The sequence below is a fragment of the Microcebus murinus genome, chromosome 21 (assembly GCF_040939455.1).
Source record: "Microcebus murinus isolate Inina chromosome 21, M.murinus_Inina_mat1.0, whole genome shotgun sequence".
NCBI lineage: Eukaryota > Metazoa > Chordata > Mammalia > Primates > Cheirogaleidae > Microcebus > Microcebus murinus.
The window spans coordinates 3403470-3426319 of NC_134124.1; the positions used below are offsets into that span (position 1 = coordinate 3403470).

Here is a 22850-nt window from a genome sequence, read left to right on the forward strand (position 1 = left end):
CAAGAGGATTGGACTGTCTCTATTGACCAGTCTGGATGCTTAATCACAAGCATCCTCATCACTCCATCCAATTGGTTGCAGTAGAGTAACTTGCTGTAATGGATGGACCAGGTTTCATGACGCTGTAGCAGATAATACCAGCGCTGGACCACCAAACAGCCACCATTAGCTTTTTTTGAAGAATATTCAGTTTTGGACTGTGTTTCGGCACTTCATCTTTATCCAACCATTGTGTTGAATACTTCAGATTGTCAAGAAGAATCCATTTTTCATCACGTGTACCAATACAGTGCAGAAATGGTTTGCCTTTATGTCGTGACAGCAAGCTCCAAGGCAAGCTCCGAGACGATTTCTCTTCCGATGCTCATTTAATTCATGTGGAACCCATCTATCCAGCTTCTTTACCTTGCCCACTTGTTTCAAATGATCCAATATTGTTGGAATAGTGACATCAAACCTTGCTGCTAATTCACGCATAGGTTGAGATGGATTCACTTCCACTAGTTTTCAGATCATCATTATCCACTTTGGTCTCAAGGTCACCCACGTGGCTCATTTTCAAGGTTAAAATCACCAGAATGGAACTTCTCAAACCATCGATGTACTCTGTGTTCATTAGCCACATCCTTCCCAAACACTTGTTGATATTTTGAGCTGTCTGTGCTACATTGGTTCCATCATGGAACTCATATTAAAAAATAACACAAATTTTTTACTTATCCAAGGTTTCACAAAAATTTCTCTAAAAAATGGAAGATAATCACAAGCCAAACGTGTCTGAAAGAATAAGGATGTACCTCCACAACAAAAGTAAAACAAGTGGCACAGTGAGATGTCAGAGATACCAACTGTCAAACTTAGTACTTAAGGAAATCGGACATTCCATACGTAATATCCTCATACAACAGCTCTATCCTCTGGGAAGCAAATATTAGGCACCACAGCATGCTTGGTCCATGTTAGAACTCAGCAAGGGCAAAACTGAAGGCTCCGTGATCCAAAGAAGCTGCGAATCAAGCAGGGCAGGAGTGAGGCCTGGTCAGAGCTGTGGTGCACAGTTTTAGCCTCATTTCCTCCGTATTGGGGGCACAAATTGGGAATACCTCCCCCAGCGCCCCTGCGTGTTTTGGATGAGGAGTGCTCCTCTGTGCTCCCTGAAACCAGGGGCACTAGCACCCCCCAGCAGACTCCCAGAAGATCCATGTGTTTCTGAAAATCGTACATGGAAAAAATACACCGTCAAATCAGTTTGGGAGACACTGGCTAAAGGTGGTGGACGGGATTTCTGTGGTCCAGGACTCCTCAGAGCCTTTGCTGGCCGTGAGCATGGGGACTCCAGTGACAACAGGGTCTGGTGCCGGTCCTCTTCAAATCCTCCCTGCCCACCATGTCCTGTTCTCCTTCCCCCACCACCCCAGCCACCCCTGGCTGGAGGAGGGGTGAAGCTGGACATAAGAGGGTGCTCTTCCCACGGGGCTCTGGACTAGGAAAACCTGGAACCCCAGTGCAACGCACGGGGGGAGGTGGTCTGTCCTACCGAGGGGGCAGACAGGGAGAGCCGGTGACCCGGGGAGGGGGCACTTGGGAGGAATGGTCCCAGGTGGCGGGTGCTGGGGACTGCAGGAACTGGGACGGACGTGAAGAGGTGCCGCTCTAGCCGAAGCTCACTGGAAGGCAGAGCAGCTGCACCACGGCAGTTGTGTCTCTGTTCCTCTGCAGGTCACAAGCACCCACACGCACGCACACGGCACACACGCTTGAACACACAGTGAAACTGCAGAGTTTCCAGAGAGCGAGCTGTGTTTCTAGCAACAAACCACACTCCACCCCTAGGACCTGTGCCCCAGCTTTGCCCTGAGAGAGGGTGCTCGCTGGGAAGTGCTCCTGCCCAAAGCTGGCAGCCCGGCCTCCAGGCGGCTCTGGGCAAGCCCGGACAGGACGCCAGGCGGGCAGGCGGCAGGAAGAGACGCGCTCGCTCAGAACCTCCCCTGCTGCAATTTACTAAATCCATCTGGGGCTCCTTTGAGCTGCTCTCTGGAAATGCCACATTTCAAGGGTCTCCGTGTTAGAGAAAGGTCAGAGAGTTCATGCAGGCCTTTCATGTTGAAGGAACTTGAAAGAAAAGGAAAGGAAATGTATATTTTCAGCTTTAGCTATGATTAAGTGGGCTCAGCCCATGGGAACATTCAGATGATTTACATGACGTTACATGAAAAGCCAATTAGCCTAACAACTTCCGAAAAATATCTAGCTCAAGAGCACCCATTTATTAGGGCCCTAGGAATGTGCCGGCGCTGTGCTAAGTTCTTTCCTAGGACACGGTGAGTCATCTCAGCAGCACTCCGTCCCACAGAGCCAGGCAGGCCTGGGGGGATACCCATTTCACCCACGAGGAAACTGAGGCTCAGAGAGGGTCAGTCATTTGTGTGGGGTCCCACAGCTAGTAAATGGCAGAGCAGGGATGGAAACTGGAGGCCGCCCAAGTCTAAAGCCAGAGCTCTCTTGCTCTGCCCTCGAGCCTTGAGGGTCCTGACTGGGTCCTGCATCCAGCATCTGAGAACAACGCAAGTTCACCTGGTTCACCTGCGCAAAACTGAAGCCTTGTTAAATCACCAGCTCTGACCGGGTCTGGAGAAGTCCAGAAGATTCTGGGGCTTCTCTGCTGCAGGTCCTGGTCCTGAAACTCCATGGTAACCTCCAGGGAGGCAGCCACAGCAGACCCCACTTGTCACCTTGCAGAAGAACTCCAGGGCCGGTCTCTGTATGGGCTCCGAGTCAACATCTAGAACAGGAGGCCTGGGGGGCGTAGGAGACAGAGGGTGCACATGGAGATCTGCATGGCTCAAGGGAGAAGTTCTAGGCCCTCTTCTCCAGCAAAGGGGTCTGGTCACCCTATACAGACCATGGAGTGGTCCCGCCTCCCCCATGCAACCTGAGCCACCCAGAAATTCAGGACTCTACATTAGTGACAGTGTATCCATCAGCATTTGCTTGTCAAGACCACCAAGCAGATAAGGACTCCTTTTGGAATTGCAGGGGACAGAATGGAACATGACAGCGTGGTACTTAGGATGTGGGCTCAGGAGCCAGGCGACCTGGGTGTGACGAACAAATTCCTATGCACACGGCACATATCTTATTTTGAAGTAAAAAAACAAACGCGCAAAAAACACCCGCACGTGACCTGCAGGCCGTAGTTTGAGGATTCCTGGTATAGACTCATCCAACACCTAACTCGGCTCTAATAATTGCTCAGCTTCTCAAAGCAGCCTATGGCTCCCAGGGCAGGACGCCTCTACCCTTCCCCTCTGCACAGCCTGGCACCGGGCTAGGCACAAGGTAGCTGATCCCTCAGCAAGCCCTCAGATGCATTTCAGCAGGCTGTGCATGCCTGTGCCTCAGCCCTCCTCCCCCCCCTTCTCTGTCCTCACCCCTGCTCTCCATACTCACCCACACACTCCCAGCAGGGTGAGGAGTTGGAGTCATGACCCCACAGGGCAGTGGTTCCCAGGCTTTGGGATTTCACAGCCTTATAAAATGCCCAAAGAAATCTGAGGATCAGAGAGTGGACAGATGAGGAAAAATGTCTGTATTTTCTCTTGCTGAATAAGGCCATTAAAAAAATCTATTTTTACCATCATTTCAGTTAAAAAAAAAAAGGGCCATTTTCACACCAATAAAGCAAAAAAAGAAAAGAAAAAAGACCATTTTCAGACCAATAGAGCAGTAAGGCCATAATTTTTGATTAAAGGCTAATACCAAGCTGAAAAAATTTAACCTTATTGAGAAAACAAAAACAAACACAAAACAAACCACCTCATTGTTGCTCCAACTTCTCTCCTTTCTCCACGGACTGGAAAAAACTCCAATCCCTACTGACTTGTGTCCATGGGGCCTCACGGGCCTGGGGACCCCATTCTGGAGGAGGCTCCTGCTAAACTGGGGTCACCCACAAACACGGGAAGACCTGAAGGAGTTAGGCAGACCTGTGTTCCCCATGAGCGTTCCCAGAGGAGGCTCATCCCAAAGCCAGACCCTGCAGCCTCAGGGCCGCGCCCGGTGGGGGAGGCCCTGGCCCGTCCCCGCGCCTCTCCCCCTCCGGCAGGGCCGCGCTTGGCTGGAGCCTCCCCCGACCTGGATGGAGCCTGCGCTCACGCCGGGGGAAGGAGGCGGGAGGGACTAATGGGCAGGGTCTTCCCCGCATCTCCGTTGCCAAGCTGAGCACGAGTGCCCGCCCCACCCTCGGGAAGGGAGAAAGTGGGCGCCCTAGCCCGGAGGTGGGGGGAGGGCGGTCCGAGGCGCCCCGCTGGGCGGGCGCAGATAGGATCTGAACACAGAGAAGCTCGGCCTTAGCTCTTTGATCCGCGGCCAGCCAGGCTGGGCCCGGACCGGAGGGCGGTGCGGCTGTCTTCCGGCCTGGCCTCGCGGCTGCCAGGGGTCCTGCGGGGCCCTGGGCGGGCGAGGCGTCCGGTACCCAGCCCTGCCCCCATACCCTGTCCCAATTGCTCTCAGAAGAGGCGGGGGCGTCTACACTGAATCCAGCACAGAAACCTGCTGGCGGGGCGGGCTGCGGTTTGCTGCACCACGATCCCAAGGGCTGGTGTCTTTTGCAGACCAAGTGGCTGAGCATGCGGTGCATGCCCGCGTGGATACCGCCCCGGGGGCCGTGTAGATGCGACCGGAGGCGGAGCAGGCTCTCGCGCGCAGAGACCCGGACCCTTCAGCCCGGATCTCGCGAGGGGCTGCTGCGCCAGGCTAGGGCAAGGTCAATGAGCTCCCTGAAAGCTACTTCCCAGGTCCAGTCCTGCGGCCCACGTGGCCGCCCAAAGCCGCGAGTTCCCTGGCCGAAGGTTCCAGGCACAGAACTGAGTTGGGAGAGCGTAGAGGGGTGTGGCTGGAGGATCGGCCAGGAAGGCGGAGGTCCTTCCTCCACGTCCCCGTGGCTGCGTTTGCTGCTCGGAGCCGTCGCACGGCAGAGGGGCCGGTCACAGATGTATGATTTACGAGCTCTGCGTGCAACACGCTGCGTAAACGAGCGAGGGGCGCACGCTCCTGTTTGCTCCGTGTGCGGGCGGCCTGCAAGGAGGGCCCAGGTTGGCCGGGGATGGAGGATGGGGCAGAGAACTGTGCTTTGGGGAGTCCTAACCCTGCTGGTTCCCGGGGGTCCGCACACAGCCTCGAGCGGCCTCAAGCACCGGGGCAGGGCCTGGACCGCGCACAGCTCACCGCGGCTCCTCTGAGCCACGCCCACGCCCCACGGGCCGGGACCCGCGCCCCCCGCAGCCGGAGGGAAACCTGGGCGCGCGGCAGGGATATCTAGTCGCAGGTGAGGATGTGGGGTCGGGTTTCCTTCAGAGTCCCTGCATTTCAGGAGAAGGATGAGGATTTTGAGGCTCATCCGACGTCTCGCGGGGAGTTCGCTCCGGGGAGCGAGCCCTTTAAGACCGTGCCCGGTGGGCGCGTCCCGGCCTCCCGGGAAAGGAGGGGGCGGGGACCGGACTCCCGGCGCCGCCCATCGGTCGGGGCCCGCCCCGCGCGCCCGCCCCGCCCCCGGCACTCCGCCGGCGGCGCCTTTGATGTTCGGACCCGCCGGCTCCGGGAGCCGCTCTGCCCGCGCCCTCGCCCCGCGCCCGCCGCCCGCCCAGGCGGAGTCCGCCGCGCTCCGGGCTCGGAGGTCGGGACTCCGGGCTCGCCGCCCCCGGGCCGGCCCCGCGCCCCGCAGTCCCCGCGCCCCGGCGGCCCGCGCCCGGCACCATGCCGCAGCTGGACTCCGGCGGGGGCGGCGCGGGCGGCAGCGACGACCTGGGCGCGCCCGACGAGCTGCTGGCCTTCCAGGATGAGGGCGAGGAGCAGGACGACAAGAGCCGCGACAGCGCCGCGGGCCCCGAGCGCGACCTGGCCGAGCTCAAGTCGTCGCTCGTGAACGAGTCCGAGGGCGCGGCGGGCGGCGCGGGGGTCCCGGGGCCCGGCGCAGGGGCCCGCGGCGAGGCGGAGGCCGGGCCCGAGGTGAGCGCCCGCCCGCCCGGCCGCCCGCCGGCTCCCCCGCTCCCCGCGCGCCCCCGCCGGCTGTGCCGCCGGCCCTCGGGGCCGCCCCGCCGCCCTCACGGCCCTCCGCTTCCCTCCGCAGGCGCTCGGGCGGGAGCACGCTTCGCAGAGGCTCTTCCCGGACAAACTTCCAGAGCCCCCGGAGGACGGTGAGTGTGCGCCCGGCCCCGCGCGGGGCCCCGCGGGCTGGCACAGGGCGCGCGCCGGGGTCGGGGGGGGGGGCGCCCCGCCCGTCGCGGCCCGGGGAGGCGGCGCGGCCCGGGGTGGGGGCGTGGGGGGCGGGCTTCCCGGGCGCCGCCGGCCCGAGTCACTTCCGGTGCCCTGACCTTTATAGGAGTAAACAGACCCCCGGCGTCCCCGCCTCCCCTGCAGCCCAGGTGCCTGGCTGGTGCCGTCTGCAGGAGAAGCGTCGGGTCCTGGGCCGAGCGCGGGTGGGCTGGGGGCTCGAGCAGGGGCCGCCCGCGGGAGGCCGGACTCGCCGTCCCGCGCCCAAAACCTGGCCCTGCGCGCGCTCCCGGCGCGCTCCTGCCCAAGTCCGGAGCTCGAGGGGCCCGTCGGCGGCTCGCTCTTGGCGCACGAGCAGGCGGCCTGCAGCCCGAGCCGCCGCGGGGCTGGCGTGTCTGACCCGGCTGTGGTTTTTCCAGGCCTGAAGGCCCCGGAGTGCGCCGGTGGCGGCATGTACAAAGAGACCGTCTACTCCGCCTTCAACCTGCTCATGCACTACCCGCCCCCCTCGGGAGCGGGGCAGCACCCCCAGCCGCAGCCCCCGCTGGTAAGTGGCCCCTGTGCCTGCTACCGCCCCGGCCAGGTAGGTGGTGAGGTAGGAGGCCAGGTAGGAGGCATGAGCCAGAAGAGACGTTTGCCCGAAACAGAGTGGATGGATGGGGATTCCGTGCTGGTCTTTTTCCCCATACACGCCCAGTGGGATCTGAACCAGAAGGAGAACTTTGCACGAGGAAGGAGGGGCCGCCCTGGGGCACCCCCCAGCCCTCCGGCTGTTGGCTTTTGTCTTCCCAGCATGCTCAAGCAGGTGCAGGGCTGTGCTGGTGCTGGGGTGGCTCTTCTAAGAGCACGGTGGAGCGGGACCACCCCTGCTGCCGAGGGCGGTGTGTTTCGTGGGCTCTGAGCTCAGACCTCTGCAGTGAGCGTCCTCCCAGGAAGCCCTGAGCCCCCTGCTTGGGGGATGGGTGGAAAGGCTGAGCTGTTCGGGTCTCCTGGTTGTGCAGAAGAAACACGCTCCACGCTCCGCTCGGCTGTGTCTTCATTGGCACGAGCACACCCTTGCCGGGAAGGACCCTGAACAGCATGCGTGGAAAGCGGATTCTTAGGAAGCGGGCTTGATCTCAGACACATCAGGAAGGGTGTGCAGAGGTGCTGCAGGGCAGTGGTAGCACGAAGGGGCCGGTTTAATAAATTGGTGAATTAAATCTTTTTAAGTATGCAGAAAAGACTGATGCATTTCTGGATACTTAGACATCTTAGAAAAGATTTTCATGGTCATTACAAACTATCCTTTTTGGCCCACTGGTGCAGATGATGTAAGATGTGAAGAGCCCGTTCTAAGTGCTCTGGAGCGGTAAGGTCTCACTTTAAAAAAAGCTCCTACGAGTGTTTCAGGTTGTTCTCAATTGGGCCAAACGGGTGAGGGTACAGTGGAAGGTTTGGAGGACCCTGGTGGGCAGGTGTTAGGTGCAAATGGCAGCCCAGTGCCGGGTGGGCCAGGAGACTAGAGGCTTCGCCGGGCTAGTGGTAGGTAGGTTGTTCAGGAGCCAGGAGGGTGTTCTGATAGTGCTTCCTGCTGAAGCTGGCGGGAGGGAAGGAGACAGGCAGGCTTCTCTTCAGAAACCCAGGATGGAAGACCTTGTAGATGGCTGGCTCTAGAAATGAGCTTCTCGCCCTTTGGACTTCCACGTTCTCATCTGTAAATGAGCCTGTTGGCCAGGGGGTTGTCTGACCTTCCCTGCTCTAGGGTGGCTTGGTGTAGGAGGTGGTTCACTTCCTTGCAAGTCTGGAGAGGAGGCTCGCCCCCGCCCTGCCACCCGGTGTGGCAGCTGTCCCCGTAGAACTGCCCTGCACCGGCGGGCGCTCGGCAAAGGTGCTTTGTGCATCCCTGGCAAGGTGTAAGCCCTTAGATTTGGGACCAGGTTGACATAGCAGCCCACAGGTGAGCTGCTCGGACAGGGGCTGGGGTCAAGGTCCAGGCCCACGGCTCCGTGCTGCTGCCTGCCAGCGCTCCACGCCAGCGCAGGGAGGAGGCGGCGTTTCCGACCGGAGTTCATCTCACAGTGTGGGCAAGTGCTAGGGGGGGCCCAGAGCAGGGCCGGGCTCTGCTGGGAAGGCGTGGGTGACGGGACCACTTGGTGTCCTTCGGCTCTCACTAGGCCAGAGCAGGCACATGGTGCACTCTGATGACAGTCGGGAAGTTTGGAGGAAGGCACACCGCCACTCATCCGGCCCGTGTCATTTATTTTTCAACTTCAGGTGCTTCTCAGGCTACAGCAGATGCGTTTCGTTTCTTTTCTTTTTTAAGAGACAGGGTCTTATTCTGTAGCCCAGGCTAGAGCGTAAGAGTATAGTGGTGTGAGCCTAGCTCCCTACAGCCTTCAACTCCTGGGCTCAAGAGATCCTTGCTCCTCAGCCCCCTGAGTAGCTGGGACAGTAGGCCTGCACCACCATACCTGGCTATTTTTTTTTTTTTTGGTAGAGATGGGGGGGGTCTCACTGTGTTGCCCAGGCTGGTCTTGAACACCTAGCCTCAAGCAATCCTCCTGCCTTAGCCTTGTAAGTTGTTGGGATCCCATGTGTGAGCCGCCGCGCCCAGCCCAGCAGCTGCATTTCTGTGTGTCGTCACACCCTGTCCCGGAGGTGCCAGTTCCCTTGCCATACTCGCAGAATCCCAGCCGCAGCCCCCTCTGCGTGGCTTCCCCCTTTGTGTGGCTTCCGGGGGCAAAGCGGGGGGAGAACAGGCTTTGGCACTGTCTGTGCCCTGCCCCTGTCTCTCTGCGGCTGGGGACAAGAACAGAGGCAGGGGCCTAAGCTGGAGTGGCACTGGGCAGGGAAGGTGCATGTGACTGCAGGAGCCTCCACTGAGCGAACCTGGTGGCTCTAAACACACAGCACGTAGGAGTGACGGCGTGCATGACCTAAAGAGCTGTGTGGACCTTGAAAAAACGGTCGGGATTTACAAAGCAAAAGGGATTGACCCCATGTTTTGGGAGCACATTTATCTGAGTCCAGGTTCATGTGTCTGGAACCAGGAAGGAGCCCCTTATCAAGGGCCCCGAGCAGAAACTGCCTGTAGAGGTTTTTCCCGAAGCCGGTCCCTTCCCTGGGCCCATCTGTGAGGACAGACAGCCGCCGCCCGGCCCCGGCCACAGGCCCCAGCGCCAGGCCCTTTGCCCAGCCCTCTCTGAGGACATCCAGGTGGTCAGCAGTTGTGCTGAGGTGCCCAGGGCCAGTCCCTGGACCCTTCCCCCAGGTAGCAGGGGACGCTCACTTGGGACTCCCTCTGCCCGAGTGTGGGTGGGTGCCCATGTGGCTGCCACATCAGAGACCTCAGGACAGGCAGGCTCAGACCTTGCCAGGAGCGATGGGCTAAATGGCCACCTCCCAGCCAGCTGCCGAGGGACAGAGATTTTTTTTTTTTCTAAGAAGTTTGCTTGTTTTTGGTATTTGGCTTCTTTTAAGCTTTGTTGGAGGAAGGGGAAATTAGGTGATGTTTGTCAGGCATCTAATGCAGGCACTTACCGGCCTAGATGAGTAACAACCGTTGCTTGTTTTTGTTTTGTTTTCTCTTCTCTGCTTTGAGACCTTGGGCTGGGTGGGGAGGGGCGGGGGCGGGGCGCCGGTCCCTGGCTGGACTTTGGGGGGATTCTGGGATGAGCAGGACATCATCCCTTAGGCAGGGTCAGGCGGTTGGGAGCGTGAGGCTGTGGGTCTGGCCACTGAGGCGCCGTTGCTCCGCGGCCCTTCTGCGGCCTCCCCTTAGAGGCTGCGGCCTCCCCTTAGAGGCTGCGGCCGACGGAGGCTGAGCCTCTGCCGCTGAGCTGAAGCCTCCAGCGCAGACGAATCCAGAGAGACGGAAAGTAGGTCAGGGCTCGCCAGGGGCAGAGGGAAGAGGGGCGTGGGAGTGACTGATCGCGGGCACGGGCCTCCCTTTGGGCGAGATGAATGTGTTCTGGAATCAGGTAGTGGCAGCAGGCGTGCGACCTTATGCGTACACGGAGAGCCACTTGTGTACTTTAAAACTGTGTGCTTTAAAATGCTGTATTTTATGGTTTGCGAATTACATCTGAACTTAAAAAGCTGAGGCTTCTGGCCAGTGCAGGGGCTTGGGGCCACATTCCCCTGCCGCTGACCTCACGGCTGTCCTGGTACCCACGCCCGCCCCACGCCCCGTGGGGCCTCACTGAGCAGCAGGTGCGTGCCCGGGCTCCTGGCCGTCGGGCTCACCTTCCCCGAGTCCCACTGGGCAGGCAGGTGAGGGCCCTGCGAGGAGCCGGGTGGGGGCAGGAGGTGAGGGTGTGAGCGAGGCGAGCAGAGGAAGGAAGTGCAGCCGCGGCACGCCAGCCTGCAGGGAGCTGCGGAGAGGCGCGTGTGCAGGAGCACCCCTGCCCCCGCGGCCCCAGAGCACGGGCAGCTGGGGAGGGTCCGTGCTGGGGAGAGCACCGCTCCTGGCTGGAGTGGAGCCGGTGAGGGAGGCTGGGCATCGGGCTCCGCACCCCGACCGGAACGAGGCTCTGCCTCCGGGAGCGCCCGGCTGAGCGGAGGGCACAGACAGGTAGACCCGAGCCGGGCGCTGGCTGGAGAGCTGCTGCCACCGGAGGCCCTGAGGAGCATCCTGAAGGCTGTAGGTTGTCCAACAGAGGAAGAGGCACCTGGGCTTCCCTCCAGACACGCCCCAGATCTGCCCACTTTTCCGCTTCCATCAGCACCCCAAACTGTCGCTGTCTCCCACCCAGACAGCACCGGTAGCCCCCTGCCGGGGCCCTCTGCCCCCACCCTAACTCATGATCCAGGCTCCCTGACCCATGATAGCAGCCAAAGGGGGCCTTTAAAAACATAAATCAGGCTGGGCATGGTGGCTCACTCCTGTAATCCTAGCACTTTGGGAGGCCAAGGTGGGAGAATTGCTTGAGGCCAGGAGTTCGAGACCAGCCTGGGCAACACAGCAAGAACCCATCTCTACAAAAAGTAGAAAAGTTAGCTGGGCACGGTGGTACACATGTAGTCCCGACTACTCGGGAGGCTGAGGAAGGAGGCTCACTTGAGCCCAGGAGTTTGAGTCTGTAGTGAGCTGTGAGGACGCTTCTGCACTCCAGCCGGGCAGTAGAGTGAGAGCCTGTCTTAAAAGGAACAAACAAAAACATAGATCGGGTCACATCTCTTACCTGATTAAACCCTGCATTGGCTTCTCATTGCTTTCGGAGTAACGTCCAAACCACTCGCCCAGCGTGAGAACCTAGGTGGCCGGCCCCTGCCAGCTGCCCCTTGCCGTTTGCACCATCCTCCTCCTCTATCCCTAACAGCAGCCGCCTCCCTGCCCGGGGCCTTATAACCAGCAAGTTCTTTCCTCACCGCAGGACTTGGCGCTTGTCCGCTTAGCTTGGAGTTCTCTTCCCCACCTCCTCACAGAGCTGCCACCCATGCACTCCTCGTTCAGCGCTTAATTCATATGTCACCTCTTCAGACCATCCCAGCGGGGCCTCCTTTACCCCCCCCCCCCCCCCGCAGCTCTGCAGGCCCAGGGGCGGCCCTGTTCAGGATGTACCCACCAGCCCTGGACCAGGGAGCGCTAAAGCGTGTCCGGGCTGTAGTGTCCCTGTCTGCACGCTGCGAGTGGCCAGCCCCTCCCGGGCTGGGGCGAGGACCAGCAGGAGGTGCCCGGGTGGGGCGGCAGTCGGTGTGATTGAACCCTCTTGCTGTCCTAGGGCCCCTGGGGGCTCAGCAGTAGACCCCCCATGGACTCTGAGCCACAGGGGTCGGGGGGCTGGGGCGGGGCCTCAGGTGAAGAGCCCTGTCCTGCCTTGCTCGCCCGTCCTGCGGGTTCCCCCACACCCCGAGCCTGTCTCTGAGAGTCCCCTTTGTATGACATGGAGGACCGTAAGCTGTTTTGTAAGGCAAAGCGCCTCCTGGCCATTAGCCTGGGCACCATTCTCAGACTTCCCGAGCACGGACCCCGCACGTCATGCCGCGTCGCCTCCTGGTGCGCGTGCGTGTCCCCAGGCCTCCCACGGCCCGCGCGGCAGCTCTGTTCATGGCACCCTCACGTGGCTTCTGCCTTGCTTGCAGGCTGCCTTCTTCACGAGCGGGAATGAGGTTCTGCGCAAACCACTCCTCAGTTTCCATTTTGATTATTTTTTTGGAGTGTAATATTCAAAGAGAATCGTGGGGTCAAGAGGCAGGAAGGATCGAGGCGTTTTGCTTCCCTGCTGCCCCAGGTCACTGGAGGTCCTGAGCCCGAGGCCGTCCCCAGTCCTCCCGTGCTCAGCCGCCGTGAGCTTTCGTCTCTGCTGCTCTTCGTTTTAATACGCTTGTGGCGGGCAGTGGGACTTTAAGTTATTTCGAATTGCATTTCTTTCCTCGGAAAGCTGGGTCGTATTGGCCGTGGTGTTTGGAAAATCTGCAGCCCCCCTCGGCTGCTCCCGTGGGACTTCGCTTTGAGGGTGGCCCCCACCTCCTGGATGCCGTCGAGGGCCGGGAAAGCCCCAGGCTGGAGCCCGTCCTGGAGACCCTGGGGCAGAGTGACTTCCCACCCGGGGACTGGGGAGCCCAGGTTAGAGGGGGCGTTCCCAAGAGCCCCGGACGGGTTGCTAGGACCGGGGGTCTTCCCCCAGCTCTGCTAGGGTTCCACCAGGCCAATTTCCACAGCCAGTAAGTGGGGCTGTTGATACCAGCTGCACCTACTTCCCCAGGGGCCCCGAGACTTGGGTGTGAGTGGGGTTGAAGGGCAGAGGCAAGAGGGTGGCCCCCGCTGTGGGTCTCCTGAGACCTTGCCCCACCCCTGCCCCACCGGGAGGGAGGCGTAGCCGAGCTGTAGGCCAGGCTCCAGGGGGACTGGCTTGGAGTCACGTAACTGCCGAGGTCCGGCTGGGTCAGGGCTGGGCCCGGGGCCTCCTGGAGGGCAGGGCAAGCTGCAGCCCCTTGAGCCTCCAGGCTGCTGCAGTCCCCAAGCCGTACAGTCACACCCCCTCACACCTTGTGACCGATGCTTCCTGCTGTTGTGTACAAACAAGGCTCCGTGGAGGAAACAGGTGTTTTATCAGGTCACAGGGCAGGCACCCCACCCACAGCGGCCCTCGCCAGGCCCTCGGGGAGCAGCCTCCGTCTGCGGGTGGGACGGCCAGGCCGGGTCAGAGAAGGGGCTTGTCCAAGGCGCGGGGAAGGCGGGAGAGCATCAGTGTCAGAGAGCCACCTTCCGACACTGTCTGCCACTCCCGGGCTGGGTGGCCCTGGGCGTGTTACTGTAGCCCCTTTGGGCCTCAGTTTTCTCATGTAAAGATGAGGACCATGAGGTCCCACCTGCTTGGGCCACTGAGGATGAGTGGGACAGGTGGTGAAGTGCCCGGCATGGAGCAGGTGCGTCCCGAGTGGCAGCTGCCGCTGGCGGGGGCGTTCTCACCCGTAGGGCCTCCGCCCTGGAAGTCCGGGTGCTCGGAAACCTCAGGCTGGACTGGAGCCCGTGTCATGCCTCCCCCTCCCGGCTCAGCGGCCAGCTCCCCCTGGGCTTTTCCGTCCAGCTCCCCCAGCCCTTGGCCCCGTCCGGTCCACAGCGCACGCCTGCGAGTCTCGGGTCCAGAGCCCTGCAGCGCGGACGTGGCCCGGCTCAGGCCGGGCAAGACAGAGACTCTTGTGGGGGGCTCTGAGTCGGCTCTGAGGCTCTGCTCACGTTGGACGAGGGACACAGAGGAGGGAGAGAGGCCGGTGGGGGCCACCGGGGAGGCTTCCTGAGAGAGGAGCCACGTGGGGGGGAGGGGGGGACGCTCCGGTGGGACCCCGTTGAGTGGAGGAGAAGGGCAGAAATGGGTACGTGCCCGGCCACGGGAAGGGTGGGCGGAAGCCCAGGGTCTGTGAGGTGGGCTGGAGAAGGGCCTGTGCCCGGCAGCCCTCCTCCTGGTGTCTGGGGGGTGGCTGCGGGAGCGGCGGCCGGGGGAGCGGTGGCTGGAGGAGAGTGCGCAGGGCCAGGGGAGGGGCGGGCTCCAGGCCGGGAGACCCCGGGGTGCTGGCAAGTGCAAGGCAAGAGTGCCTCAGAGGTGGGAAGTCCCCACGTCCCTGTCGTTTCACTTGGCTCTCCTGCTGTAAGTCCGAGTCTCGGCCCCCTGATTATGGGGGGACTGCACCTCAGAAGTCAGCAGCCTGCTCAGGGCCCAGTGGGGATCAGCCAGGGTGTGGAGAGCACCTCTGACCGGCATTGTCCCCAGCAGGGCTCTGAGGTCCTCAGGGTCTGGGAGGGACAGGTCGGCTCCTTCCTTCAGCTTCCTGCCTCTGCTCACAGACCCGTCACGCTCGGGGTTTGGACCTGGGAAACCGCCGCCCTCCCTGGCGAGGTGTGGCCGGCGTGCACTGCGGCGTGCAGCAGCCACAGCCGCAGCCCGGGTGGCTCTGTCCTGGCAGAGGGTGGGCCCTGCCCCGCCCCTCCCCTCCCCTCCCGCTGGTCCGCGGGTCCTCTGGGCTGGGCGGCCTGGGGAGGAGCCGGCACGGGTGGGTCTGGCCGGGCCCTGTGAGGAGGCAGCGCTGCGCCAGAACAGACTCTGCGCTCCAGCCTCGAGCAGGCCTGGTGACACGCAGCCGTCACTGCGGGCCCCGAGCCCCCACCAGAGCTGCCTGCAGATGAGGGAGCAGACACTCGGCCAAACGGCCTTCCTCCTACCCCCTCTTTCTACAGCAGCCAGCGCTCCCCAAGGGCCGGAGGGCTGTCTGGGCCTTACGCCGTCTGCTCCCAGATGACGTGTGGCAAGGGCCCCAGGCATGGGTGGGTGGCACAGGGCCCCAGGGAACTGTGGGCATGCACTTTGGGGGTGCCTTCACCCCGCCACGTCTGAGCCGGCGTGCGTGCCAGGGTGGTGAATCGCCCCCTCCCGCCCCGTGTGACTTCATGCCAATCTGTCAGCCTCTGCAGGTCTCAGTTTCTTCTCAAAAATGGGGTGGCAGTCCCTGGCCAGGGAGGATTGTGAGGTTCAGATAAGTGTGGGCTGGAGGGGCCCGCGGGCGGGCTTTGCCGGGCGGCGCGGTGCGGGGCTGCTCCGGGGCCAGCCTCCCGGCAGGCAGGAGGGAGGCCTAGGTGACGGCGTCCAGGCTGAGGGCTTCTGACTAAGCCTGACCTGGCCGTGGTGGCAGCGGGCCCGGCCTGCCGGCTGCCATCTGAAACGCATTACTGATGCTCTGTAAACTCCACGTCCCTCCGCCACATGAAAGCCCAGCACCTAAAAATAGCTGCTCCCAGAGGACGCCCCGCGCTGGTGGGGCTCAGCTGACCTCTGCACGCACAGCCTCCGCCAGCCCGCCTCCCCCGCCAGGGAGCCCCGCCGGCAGGGCCACACCCGCTCGCCTCCCAGTGTGGGCCGCCGCCGGGGGCCGGTTTCTCCGGGCACAGGTCCCACCCGGCCACTCAGAGCTCCAGGCCTGGAGGCCTCTCCCTGGGCAGAACTTGCGTCTGGAAAGGCCAGGGGGGCACGGGGGCGCGGCAGCGGACTCGGGACCCTTCCCCAGACTGTCCCCACCTGGAGTGCCCGGCGCTAGCTCACTGGGAAGCCAGGGACCGTCTTATGGAAGGGGACGCGGACGCCCACGGGGGGCACGGGCAGGGGACCAGCCTGATGTCGACTTGGCCACCGACCGACGCACCGTCAGCGAAGGGCAGGGCCCGCCCGAGCCCCGGCGGGAGAGCGGCGTGGCTTCCCTGCCGCCGGCCGGCTCTGCCCTGCTCTCTGCGGGTTCCTCTCCCCGCGGGCTCCGTGGCCGACTGCAAGCCACTCTTTCCCCTAAAAATAAACATCTTATGGGATTGGGGGAAGCTTTGTAGCTATCAAAGGAAATAATAGGGTGTTTAAGAAAATTACATTGCGTTTTAAATAACCAGCATGAGAGTCATTAAGTTTGAAGTTTCATTCAAATCAGATGGCTCTGTGGCCGGCCCGGGCCGGGCGGGCGAGGGTGGGTGGGCCCTCCGGGACGCAAGAGGCGGCCCGTGGAGAGCTCTGCGGCGGCAGCAGCAGTGAGGTCTCTGCCGGGCGTGGCCAGGGTCCTTGGGCAGGCCGATGAGTGTGTGGGCGCACTGGCAGCCTTTGAAGCAGTGTGCGGCCCAGGGGTACCCCCCACCCCCCCGTGGTGGGTGACAGCATGGGCAGGATGTGGAGACAGACGGACCAAGGAGAGCCGAGGCCACAGGATTGGTGGCTGTGTTGGGGGGTCTCAGAGATGGCTGTTTGGACCAAACAGGGTTGGAGAGGATCTGTAGGGCCCAGGTCACATCTGTCCTGTCACCACTGGATTGTCAGTGCCACACGGGCCTGGCGCATCACGGGTGCTCAGTCAGTAGCTGTTTGAAGAATGACAGCAATAGCTCACGTATTGAAGATTTCCCAAACGCCAGGCCTAGGCCAGAGGCTTTCCTTCACAGTGTCAAGGTCCTTATAAGCTGAGAACGTAGGTATTGTTATTGTCCCATTTTTGCAGATGAGGAAACCGAGGCTCAGAGAGGGTAAGAATGTGCCAGTACCTGGCAGGGTCAGTGTTTGGACTCAGGCCTGTTTCACCCCAATGCCCATGCTCTTTGCTGCTCCGGCCCGTCTGCTCTAGAACGTGGAGGGATGGGGGCACTGCAGGCCGAGAAGCCAGCTGTCACCCCCAGGCTCTGCTGGGTTCACGAGGTGGACCCGGCTGGATCCCTCAGTCCCCGAGGGAAGACTTGGCCTCGCCCTGCCTCTTCTGGGGGGCTCGGTCGGGGCTGGTCCCTTTCCTCCTAGGACACCGGGCAAGGTGGGGGCTCCCAGGGCCGAAAGTGTTGCATTTCTTGACTGGGAGGCAGGAGCCCAGTCTTTCTTCTTCCGGAAGAAATGTTACCTGGAAAAGTGTCCGGAATGACACTTAGGGTCGATTCAGGGTTGGTGCACGATGGAAGGATGGTTAAGAAGTGTTTAGAGGATTCTTTCCTCTTTCCAGCTTTGGTCCTGATGCAGCTGAGAGCCCGCTGTCAGGCCTCTCTGGGCTGGGTGCCCTCTGTGTGGCCCAGGATCGGGCCCGAGGGATTCCTAGGCCCTGAGTCACTGCGAGTGGCTGGACCAAGGAGGCTGGAGGGAGTCCCGGGGCATGGATGCCCCCACCCCGTTCGCCCAGGGGAAAGCTGCGTGGGAGCCAGAGCCACCTGCCAGCCCCACTGGGGCACTGTGAGGGCAGATTTTCTTCTCGCACCGCCCTCACCTCCCACCCTCACCGTGGTCGCCGCAGGCCAGGCAGGAGCTCAGCAGTCCGGCCTGATAAGAATCGGGCAGCCGTGCAGAGGAACTCAAGGGCCAGCGGCCCTGACTTGGCACGGAGCCGGCTTTCCTGAAAAGCTCTGTGTCTCAAGACATGCTTGCTTTTGTCTTTTTTTCCCTTTCATTTAGTTCGTTCTCTTTTTTTTGGAGAAAGAGTCTCGCCCTGTCTCCTCAGGTAGAGTACAGTGGCGTCGCCATATTTACTGCAGCCTCAAACTCCTGGGCTCAAGCAGTCCTACTGCCTCAGCCTCCTGGGTAGGTGGGACCACAGGTGTGCACCACCATGCCCGGCTAGTTTTTTCTGTCATTAGTGGAGACCCAGGGTCTGTCTCACTCTTGCTCAGGCTGGTGTCGAACTCCTGACCTCAAGTGATCCTCCGGCCTTGGCCTCCCAGAGTGCTGGGATTATAGGCGTGAGCCACTGCGCCCGGCCTTCTTTTGTTCTTAAGAATATTGGCAAACACAAATATTAACTCATTTAATCCTCACCCCAACCCCACGAGACGTTGACGTGCACAGATGGGGCACCCCAGGCATAGAGAGGCCGCACCTAGTGGGTGCTGGAGCAGGTACCAGAACCCAGACATCCGGCTCTGCATGCCCTGCCCTCTCCCCGTGCTGCGCTGCCCCCACTGCTCCTGGGAAAGTGTCCTGCGTCCCAGCCACAACTGGGGCCCCCCGCCCAGCCATGCCTTCCCAGCCAGGAGTTTGGTGTCTCGATGTCTACCCTGTGTTACTGCGACACCCAGGTGTGCATCTGTGAAAGCTGTTTGGGGTGGTTTTGTGGGACCCTCCCCAGCTCAGTCTCACGAGGGGCTCCGCGTCCAGAGAGAAGCCGTCTGGGTACGGGGCTTGGGTGGGAGCGCCCTGCGCCCCGGAGCCGCCAGTGCCGCCTGTCCACGCCTTGGCTTGTTTCCCTCTGGATGAACCACTAGACGGAATCCAGACAGACCCTAGGGCCTTAGCTGCAGCAGCTGCGGGGGTTAGACCCAGTGAGCTTCCTGGCCGTGGCCTCAGGGCAGAATTGTCCTTCTGAGGCTGGGACAGGCAGCTGAGCAGACCAGGTGATCAACAGATTGCTGTTTTCCTCTTCGCTCCTCAGAGGCCCTCAGAGGCCGGCGGGAATGCACTTGAGCCTAGGGAGGAGATTTCTGAGTCTCCTCTTCCTCCCAGCCTCGAGCTGTTGTGGGCCATCAGCCTCCTGGGCCCTGCCTCTCTGAGCCTGCCTGGGCTCCCCAAGCTCTCATTCCCAGACCACAGGCTTGCCCTTGTAGCCCAGCCCTGGCAGGAGCCACCCCAGCTCCCAGTGCCTGTCCTGTTGGAGTGGGGAGAGCACAGGCCAGACCCCGTGGGAGAGATGACCTCCCGCATTTCTTTTAGTCATTTCCAACTAAGAACCAAAATCATCTACTCGGACAGGGTCCTTTCCCGTGGAGCGCAGCCCGAGCCACACTGCCAGCTGGGCGATTTTGTTTCAAGAAAGATTCTTGGCAGGGTGTTGTCAGCAAAAGAGCTGCCTGTCAGGCCTGTCGCTGAATGGTAAATATCTCTGGCCAGGAACCCCTGAGGGCTACATGCAGATCCAGGTCTGTCACTGCTGCTGTGAGACCTTGGACAAGGTGTTCAACCTCTCTGTGCTTTACTTCCCTCATCTGCAGAATCCGTGCACACAGCACGCGGTGGTGGGGAGGCTGGCAGGATTCTGGCAGGGAGTGGGACTCTGCGGGCTGCTGGGCGCGCGGTGGGCTGCTCCTGTGGGGGCTGCCGTCTCTAAATCGGCGCCTCTGGCTTTCTTCCTGCCTTTTCTGCAAAGCCCCCAGGAAAGTGAAACCTCCGAACTCCTGCAGTGCTTCCCTCCCCAGAGCCGTGCTTTCCTTTCCTACTTTCCTTTCCTACTGCCAAAGACAGGCTGAGCCCTGCAGCTGTGACCTGCCTGGGTCCCCGGGGGGCTCCTGGAGGGCCAGGCACCCAGGAGGGGCTGCGTGAGTTTCTGCCTGTGCTGGGAGGGTGCCCAGCCCCAGGGCTGCTGTCGCGTCCCCAGACTGTGTTGGTAGCAGCATCAACTAGCAGCTCGGCTGCAGCAGCTCCCGGAAGCTTATATTTTCCTCTAAAAACATCCTGTCCTAAGGGGCGTTCACCTCAAAGAGGAGGAAGGAAAGCGCAAGTAAACGCATGCATAGAAACCACGAGAGGCCGTGGCCAGGCCACCCAGCTCAGTGGGGCTCGTCTAGCTCTGAAGGTGCCTTGGGGCCAGCTGGGCCTAAGCAGGCCTGTGGTTTGCTCGGGTTGCATGCAGGGCTCCAGTCTTCAGCGCGCTGTGGCAGGCCGTTATCTGATGTCAGGCCAGGCAGCTGATGGACTGGCCACACGCACCTAGCAGGGCTCTGTGCGACCGTGGTGACAGCCCTGTGCCAGCACGCAGGACTGAAGCCTCCCGGTCCAGGAAGGTGTGGCCTCGCCATCCCCCAGCCCTTCCAGCCCAGCTGGCCACGCGGCCACGCTCTGTGCTTTGTGGTGGGTGTCTGGCACAAGGTGTCCGGCACACTGTGGGCGGGGAGCTTGCGGGCCATCCTCTGGAGAGCATGCTGTCCTGGGCGGTGGGGCCGGAGTGGGGGCTGGGGGTAGACGGGCATGCTCGGGGCTCCTCCGTGCTCTTGGCCTCGTTGGGTACACCAGCACAGGTGGGTCTGCGGGAGCCTACGGATCGAGGCCCCGCCCATGTGAAGGCAAGCCCCTATGGAAGGTCGTAGGGGTGGGCCTGCCTCCTCCTGGAAAGCTTGTTCTCATGGTCCCAGGCCTTGGGGAACATCCCACTCAGCAACTGGCCAACCTGCTTGGCACTTAGCACTGTTGGTATTGGACAGTGGAGCCCCAGCTCCAAACACATAGGCCTAGGGGAGCCCTGGGGAAAGGAGAGGGGACCCTAGGAATTGATCAGGGCCAGCGTGGATGCTCAGGCCAGGCCCTGGCTCCCGGCAGTATGAGGAAAGACAGTGAGAGCCGGGGGGGCCTTTCAAGTAGGGCCGCCACTGGGGCTGTGCAGGGGAGCCGGACCGAGGGGCTGAGAGCAGCCTGCCCTGTGCTCCCCAAGCCGGTGCCCTGGCATGGCCCGGTGTCTATCCAGGAGGAGGAGCGCTGTCCCTAATCAGCATGGATGCACCATGGGCACTGATGGCAGCCCAGATGTTGACGCCCAGAGCATTGCAGGCAGCAGAGGATGGCTTGGGAGGAGGCCAAGGGTTTCAGGAGCCAGGTGGGATGTCCCCCAACTCCAAGCAGTGGCTGCAGCTTCTTCCAGCCTCCTGACTCGTGTGATGCTGCCCCACCCAGCCAGGTGTCCTGTCCAGCGCAGCCACGCTCTCCCTGAACATGGGCTCCCAAGGGCCCCCACCCCACCCACGCGGCTGCAGACCCAGCTCTGAGGGCCCGGCTTCAGTCCATTCAGCATAACAGCTCAGGCACTGTCCAGACCGCAGGAAGGGCAGGACAGACGAATCAACAGGCAGCAGCACAGCAGGGTCGGTGCTGGGGGCAGGACCCTTCCCTGACAGGTAGGCGGGTGGGCTCCCAGGAGGAAGCCCATCTATATGAAGCCTGAAAGGAGACAGGAACTGGCCGGCGGGGAGCAAGCGCTGCGGGCAGAGGGGGCAGCACAGCCCTCAAAGCACAGAGAGGCGGGGAGAGGCGAAGATTGGGTCCGGCATTGTTCAAGACCCCAAACACCCACAAAAGGACCCCCGTGCTGACCTGGCAAAGGGGTGTGTGGCTACAGGCAACTCTCTGGCTTCCCACCTGTGTGGAATGGGAAGAGTGGATGATGCCTCCCTAGAATGGGTTGTCACCCTGTGGCATGTGCGTCACTCAGTTTCCCCTCTGTGCACTCGGTGAACGGAACAGTAGCCGTAGCGATGGCCGGCCCTGCTGTCCAGGCGGCCTCTGCCCAGCTCCGGAGCAAGCGTCCGGAATGGCCATTTGCCACGGGCAAGCGGGGCGTGCGGGGCTGTGGGGGCACCAGATTGTGCAGGCCGTCATTTAGCAAGTGTGCTGGCTGCAGAGCTGGAGAGAGACAGGTGACTCACCAAAACCTCTGCCCTCTGGAATCCCCAGCTGTCCCCACCCCCGGCCACAGGCCTTTCCTCAGAGGCCACCCCCACATGGAGGAGGTCGGGATGAGAAGGAGCCAGCCTGGCCAGGAGCCGGAGGAAGTGTGGAAAGTTGTAGGGGAGGGAGGGGCGGGCAAAGGTGCTGAGGCACAGAAGAGCTGGGCCCCTGGTGGGAGAGGAGCAGGATGGGGTGACTGGGCTGTGGCTGGGGCCATGCCCAACTGTCACCATCAGTGGCCAGTGGCCACCATCACCCAGTGGCCCTGGTGGGCAGGCAGGTGTGGCCAGAACCCCTATGCCAGGTGTCCCAGAGCCTGCTGAAGCATTTCCACAGAAACACCAGCTCAGGTAGCCCTGACCAGCTGGGCTGGGGAAAGGACAGACTGGGCTTACGACTGGGCCAGCCTTCTCCGTCCCCCCCTCGTTCTGTCCACAATAACCATAGGACCTTAGTAACCATAGTAGAGTGGGTCCCATCCCAGCTCTGCCACTTACTGTTGATCTGGTGCCTCAGTTTCCTCATCTGTCACATGGGGTTAGTGACTGTACCTGTATCATAGAGTTGTTGTAGGAGTATCTGAGTTAAACTCTGCAAGGTGCTCAGAACCGCCTAGCACATAGCAAACACTAAGCTCTCAATAGCAGATTTTGTCCTCTTGGCCTGAACCATTCTTTAGCCTAGCACTTAGTGGGCGCTCAGTGAATACACCCTGATTGAACATGTGTGCCGATGGCGACCAACTGGGAATCGAACTGGTCTGTGGGGGGGATGGGGGGGTGGTGGCGCGTTCTTGGGAAGGCCTGGGCGGGCCTCAAGCACTCCCCGCCGCACCCCTCATGCTTGAGGCCAGAGGAAACTTTCAACTTTCTTCGCTGGGAAAGTGTTGTGGGCCTGAGCGTTTGGGGGTTTTCAGAGTCAACCGTCGGAGGCGAGGGAGTTTCTCTGCGGGGCTCTCGGCGTGCACACGGCCTGCCTGCGCGCAGACCGCTGCGGTCTGCAGGGAAAATGCCGACTGTGTTTATTTTTCACCTGCGCCTGCAGGAAGTGGGGGGGCTGGGCCGGGGGTGGGGTGGGGAGGGCAGCCCAGCCAGGCCCAAGCTTGACTTCAGAGCAGAGGAGACTTACTCAGGAGTCCCCCGTTTCCACTCCAGCCTGGCCCTGGCCTGGCTCCATTCCTGGCATGCTGGGGTGCCAGGGTGAGGAATCTCTAGCCATGGGCTAAGGACG

At 61.5% G+C, this 22850-nt stretch overlaps 1 protein-coding gene across 3 annotated transcripts in view; it reads left to right on the forward strand.

Moving 5' to 3' along the window:
- Positions 1-5743: 5743 nt before the first annotated feature.
- TCF7 (transcription factor 7) overlaps positions 5744-22850 on the forward strand; it is a 29826-nt gene continuing 12719 nt past the window's right edge. For all 3 annotated transcript variants that reach the window (XM_075996049.1, XM_020282124.2, XM_075996048.1), the window contains exons 1-3: positions 5744-6006; positions 6128-6194; positions 6690-6817. In XM_075996049.1, the coding sequence (XP_075852164.1) occupies positions 5755-6006; positions 6128-6194; positions 6690-6817 (447 nt within the window). In that variant the 5' untranslated portion in view covers positions 5744-5754. The remainder of the gene's footprint in view (positions 6007-6127; positions 6195-6689; positions 6818-22850) is intronic.